General features: G+C 38.7%; 1 protein-coding gene across 1 annotated transcript; it reads right to left on the bottom strand.

Moving 5' to 3' along the window:
- Nucleotides 1-272: 272 nt before the first annotated feature.
- LOC104441086 (abscisic stress-ripening protein 1) lies at nt 273-1,318 on the bottom strand. Its single transcript, XM_010054089.3, has 2 exons — nt 973-1,318; nt 273-481 (listed from the first exon to the last, which is right to left on the bottom strand). Exons 1-2 carry the CDS (start codon nt 1,228-1,230, stop codon nt 299-301), a joined length of 441 nt encoding a protein of 146 aa, XP_010052391.2. The 5' UTR covers nt 1,231-1,318; the 3' UTR covers nt 273-298.
- Between the last annotated feature and the right edge of the window lie 4,988 nt (nt 1,319-6,306).

The raw sequence follows: 6,306 nt of genomic DNA, 5'->3' as shown, positions 1-6,306 counted from the left end.
AGTCTAAATAATGAAAGGGAAAAGTATTAGGAATATCAGATCATGAGAAGGGAACTTTATTAGAAGACACCCAAGATACAACCGGTACAAGACAAAGCCCAAACACACACATAGTCACCCTCTCTCAGGAAGCATTAACAAGCATCAGATCCAACATCCCAGAAACCGCCCTCTCCGCCAAGTACGGGGGCGATCGAGGGCCTCTTTTGCTCGTAGCGTACTTGGTTAGAGAAATAAAAATTACATAAACAAGACAGAGCAAGAAGAGAGAGAGAGAGAGGCGGAGGTCGTCCGCGGTTTAGAAGAGATGGTGGTGCTTCTTGCCATGAGCCTCTTCATCTTCTTCCTTGGTCTCCTTCTTCTCGTGGTGCTCATGGAAGGCGAACCCGGCAGCCCCGACAGCAGCAGCGGCGGCCACTTCCTCCTCTATCTTGTGCCTGTGGGCGTGCTCTGGGTCCTTCTTGGCCTCATGCTTCTCATACTGCAAGTTGCGCATCATTAATTAGGAATTGTGTGAATGAAACAAGATGAGTCAAGGTAAAGAAGAAAAAAAGATCTCTCTACCACGTTTACATTTTTAAAAAATATGCTCTAAGTATGGTATAAGTTCAACCCAAAAAAAAAAAAAAAAAGGTTCATTTATTCACTTTGAGCAGAAGTTTTTGGTCATATAAATACTGTTATGGATTACAACGATGTTTTTTTTTAAGCCAATCGTGGGGAAATCTTACTCCTCTAGTTGATTGGTGAAGGAAATTGAATGAATTCAAACTATTGTTCATTTATAAGGATGATCCGTTGCATCGCATGCCATGATGTTCAATTGGAATATCTTAGTATAATTGAGATCCTTGGTATCCAATGTTTGTGATCAACATGATGGTTCAAGTCAATAAAGTGGAGATGTGAATTTTATCTATATAAAAAATGAAAAATAATTGCAAGGATTGAGAAGAAGATGATCATCATTACCAAAGCATAAGCGCCAGCAGCGGCTGCACCGAGCCCGCCGAGTTCTTCGAGGTGCTTGTGGTGCTTCTCCTCCTTCTTGTAATCGACCTCAGGCTCCATGACGGTGGTCACTTCGGTGGTCTCAGCATAAGCGCTATCAGGGCCACTGCCGTAGGTGGTCTCACTGCTGTAGGCGGTCTCGGAGTAGACTGCAGCCTCAACGGGTTGCTCATCCTCCTTCTTGTGGTGGAAGAGGTGGTGGCGGTGTCCTTCGGCCATGGTTGGTGTTTTTTTGTGGGATGCTAGGATTGACGATGGACCAGGGAAAGGACTCTAGATAGCTGAAGTGTATGGCGAGTGCTGTGAGATTGTTTGAGAGGGAGGGGCGTATTTATAGGGAGAGTTGGCACATGCAAAGCCTCACATCCAATCGGGCCAACGTGGGAGACCTTAAATGCGTGATGGACGGTCAGGATAGGTTGGTGCGGTTCAACTTGATGCATCTTTATCTTCTTTTGATAAAGCGGTTGTTCGTATGTCAAGCCAGAAAAAAGAAATAGGGGATTAAACTTCGTGTGTGTGTGTGTGCGCGCGCTGGAGTTGGGGGGTATTTTGGGCGGACGAGTATTTATTTGGCAAATAATTTTTATGAGTTAGAATGGAAAAAGTGAAAATCTTAAGGACATTCCAATTTGGTTGAATATTTAATGTAATGTGTTGAGAATATGTTTTGAGATCAGGCCCAATCCACGTAAGTTCGAATGGTTTTTTAGATTGAGTAGTTTTCTTCAAAGGAGTTTCCTATTCTTGATACAAAATATTTGGCTGACAATTCCTTTTAGAGTTAGAGAAGGGAAACGATGAAAAATCTTGAGAATATGTGAATCTTATAGATATGTGATGAATATGTTGAGAATATATCTCAAGTTTAAGTCCATAAAGAAATATGAGTGGAACATTCCAATCTTGTGCTTCTAGTTTGATTGATTTTCTAGTTTGGGTAGCTATCCTAAAAGGGGTTTCTTATCTTGGAGATATTATTTGGTAGATAATTTTCCTAAGTTGAAATGGGAAAAAATGAAAATCTAGATAACATTTCAATATTGTGGACATTTGATGTAATTTATTGAAAATATGTATCGAGTTTGAGCCTATAAAGGAGTCTTGATTAAAGTAGTTTTCTTAGTTTAAGTAGGTTTTTTAATTTGAGTAACTTGTTAGAATTGGTCCCTATTTGAATACAAATTATTTAGCAAACAATTTTTATGCAATGATATGGGAAATGGTGAAAATCTTGAGAACATTGTCATCTTGTGAACATTTAATGTAACGTGTTAGAGTATTTCTCGAGTTTGAATTCATAAAGAAAACCCAATCCAAATAGGTTTTCAATTTTGAGTAGTTTCCTAATTTGAGTCTAAAAGCAACCAATGCTTTGACAGAATCGTGTATGTCTCTGGTATTTTTATCTTGTCCCGTTGATTTCTTTGATAATTTCTTTTTCCCACCTTAAGCTTGAAATGAAAGATTCGTTACCTTAATAATGTAACTGTAGGAGTCTAAAGTTGAAGATGAGGCTTCATTATGGTGTACGTGGGTGGTTTTGGCTTATTAAGGAACCTAGTCCCATGAATGTGCTCTACATACACCATTGATTGAAGATCTAATGATAGGGTTTGAATAAAGAAAAAATGTACTTTACTTTATGCTTCGTCCATGATTTCACACCAACTTAATTTTCATTTTCACAAAAGTGATTTTCTCATTTTAGATGCTTTAAAAATAGGAGATTATGTTAAATTTTCCATCACTGCACTTCCATTTCTTATTTTTCTTTTCTTGCTATACTCTTAGATTGTTTATAAGGTGCATGGCTTTATATCCATATCAATTTCTCGGGCAAACCCCTAATTTAGTTCGATAGCACAGCTGGTTTTTGATGCTCCATCAATGCATTTGTTGACATATTGTCTATCTATACTAACATGTGGAATAGTGAGAAAATGTTCTTAGCACACGATCAATTGTCTTGTTCACATTTTACTTGATAGATTCTTTTTCCTTTTATGCCAACCGGCCCCTCAATTTATTTGCTTTTAAAATTTATATTGGTCTAGCACAAATCTAAATCAGCTCAATTATGTCTGCCATTAAAATCATTGGGACGGTTACTACCTCTCTCGCATGTGAACAGTTTTATGCCCTTTGTTCTGGCGATTATCAGATGCCGACACAATCGATTTTTATATTTATTTATTTGATATGGTTGAAACCCCTTCATTTCAGATCTGGCAAGTGGCAACACCTGTTTGCATAGAAAATCAATGGGTTGAAATTTTCTGATGGTGCTCAGAAGGTGGACATTAATAAAACATAAACTGATAAATATATATAATAGATACCATCGGCCATGGTGACTTCACTGAATAGGCTTCAGACCTTTAGACAGGAGGTCGAGAGTTCGAAGCTCTTGCAACTTGCGTTGCAAGGAGGCTGGCGGATCATTAGGCGACTTACGCGTGGCGTCGGGGTGGTGGTTTTCCTGCTAACGCCATCTGGGGGTTTACATGGCGGCTGTCGGCTTAAGCGGTTTCTCCAGTCCCAATATATATAATAGATGATTATTTAATCTTGGAAAAAAAAGGTGGGTTTTCTTCAATAGACAAATGGGTTTTCCTTCATGTATGTTGGGACCATGTCCCAAAAAAAGAAAAATAAAAACGTGGCATGTGATTAAGAAGACATTATGTAAAAACAAATTACCATATGCCAAGATCCCATTATAATTGGGTCCCACTTATCTATTTCCAAAGTAGAGGGCCCCTTCTGATTTGTGTTTGGTTTGGTAGGATCAATGGCTTGGACCTAAGCAACTCCTTAAAAGGCTCAAAGGAAAGAAACAGGTTGGAGATCTACTCTGGGGTGGGAGATCCCGCAATGTCACTCCCGTATTTCCTTTCTATTGGGAAGACAGGGATAGACAAAGAGTTAGGGAACCTCACAGTTGTAAAGGCTGACGTGACAAATATCTCAATTTTTGTGGCTATCCTTGCAAAACTTTTAATGGTCCTGGCTTGCATGTACTAATTTTGTGATTGGGGAACTACGTAGTTTTCTTATATTATTTGCTACTTATTGCCAAAGTGGAAGAAAAGAAAACAGTGTAAAGATACACAATTCAAATGCCCACGCTTTAAGAAGTTTCATGATGGGCCCTTTTATTTTATTTTGTTTTATGGATTCTAATTCTGACGATATTCTCTAACCACAGTTTAGGTCATTCCAACATAATTCAAAATCTGGTGAAGAACATATTCGATTCAGGATTTGCTATCGACCAATGGGACCTATATGTAAAAAATCTCTGTGACGTTTAAATCTTTTGCCATTAACTTTAATTGACTAGCTTTTATAGTGAAATGAAGGTTCATTTACCATGGTGGTGGTTGGTCTAGTGGAGTAGGGCTTACTGTCAATAGGTTTGAAATCCTCTGTTCATATGTTCGAATCCCGCGGTCTCTCCTTGACCTCAGGCAACCTCGGTTCCTTTGTAGCATTGGATTGGCCATGATATAGGACGATCCTTATTCAGATCTCACCGGCACCATAATGGGACAGAGGTGATACGTTTCCATAAAATGAGCAAGAGTTTGGCTTAAACCGAATATATTTTGTCGCGGGCATGATAAAGCTCCTGTAATAACACCTGTGGAGTTGCCGGTCAACGTGGGTTTATCATTTAAAATATAAGCATCACAATTATTAGTCAGTCCTCACTCAACAAATTCTGTCAAACTTTCAATGTCACTATAACAATAATAGACAAAGAACATACTGTCAGTTTATGATTTCAAATATAGTTTTGGTCCGAGATCTATTCTCAAGGTGTTGTCAAAAGCATCTTCTAGGCCACGTAAATAGAAAGTACACTGGGCGGTGGGGGGATAAGTCTTGTAAAGTTATTCTAACCTGCCCCTCGGATCCGTCGCCATAGCATGTATGACCAGTCAGTTCTACCCCCCATCAAAGCTGAAAAAATGGCGTTCACTATTCAATGCCACAAAAAATAAGTGGATATAAAAACCTCGACTTTCTTGTAGACGACGCGAATTACAGTATGAAAGGTCCACCTGAGATCCGAGGAATATGAACGGAATGCAGTCGGGTTTTAAACAGGGCAGCTAGTATCGGGTGAGATATCAACTGGACAGGGAGGATTTCGTTTTCAAGACTTTCGCATTCATTGGATACGTTAAAGCCTCCCCAAGACACGAAAGGCGAAGACTGGTCCTTTGCTTTCATGGAGACATTGGACGGTGGGCGGGTCCATTGGAATGGCCGTTGAAGTTTGAGCTTTGTGTCGGCAAGAGCATATTCTCTCTCTTTTTTTGTTTTTTGCTTTTCTGTTATTGTTTTTGTTTTTGTTTTTTAAGTTTTAGAGTTGCCTTTTAAGCAAAGAAGAGGGACCTTAAGCAGTTTTTGATCACCATAACAAAGATAAGATTTGATCAATTAAGATAAAATAAGAAGTCTCATCATTTGTTCGATTAAAGTATCTACCATGTCCTACGATGTGTATAGCCAAAAACATAATAATAAAATTTCAAGTAGCTACTTAAAATAGTAAAGACAAAAGAAAACTAAAGGGGGAATGGCGGATGCAGGATCACCGGAGCCTCGGTGGTCGAACCACTTGATATCAATTTCACCATTGTGGTTGTGTATCTCTATTGTTGGAGAAAACTTCCTTATCTCTGTTTTGAAGTTGACAAAACGTTTCCATCGCCTAGTCGAAGACTTGCAGACTCTATCATCAAAGTCGAAGACTTCCAGACTCAAGATTTAGAGTCTACCTTCACTGATAGTTTCCAGATCGACGAAAGATTTATCCGATGAAGAAGACTTATCTAGATACAAGTATATCTTTAAGAATTTGATTCGTACAGTTGAAGAATATCTCACGGCTGGAAATAGCATCTCGTGATCAATTATTCTTATTGAAATTAATAATTAGATCCGTTGATTGGCAAAGTATACTTGGAAGATTCTACTTATGGAAACCTAGATCCTGATTGTATGGGCAAGTATGATTGGTGGGCTATCATCACATTCCTTAAATAACTCGAGATCTTCCTAATTGATTTTGTCCAATGAGTAGATTGGAAGAACTCCTTTGAAATGTGCCAACGGTTAGGATAGCATGGAGGAGTATATAAGGAGGACGCTCAAGTTATTTGAGTATATGCGTGAAAGAAAAATTTCAAAGTCTGAAGCTCTTAGTTCTTTGCTGTGTCAATTTGTCGAGCATAAACTATACTCAAAAGAGAGATCAAATACTTGTGAAACCTTGAGGAA

Source organism: Eucalyptus grandis, chromosome 4, assembly GCF_016545825.1.
Source record: "Eucalyptus grandis isolate ANBG69807.140 chromosome 4, ASM1654582v1, whole genome shotgun sequence".
Taxonomy (NCBI): Eukaryota; Viridiplantae; Streptophyta; class Magnoliopsida; order Myrtales; family Myrtaceae; genus Eucalyptus; species Eucalyptus grandis.
Note: the sequence above shows the minus strand (reverse complement) of the source record. Positions and strands in the feature narration are given on the sequence as shown.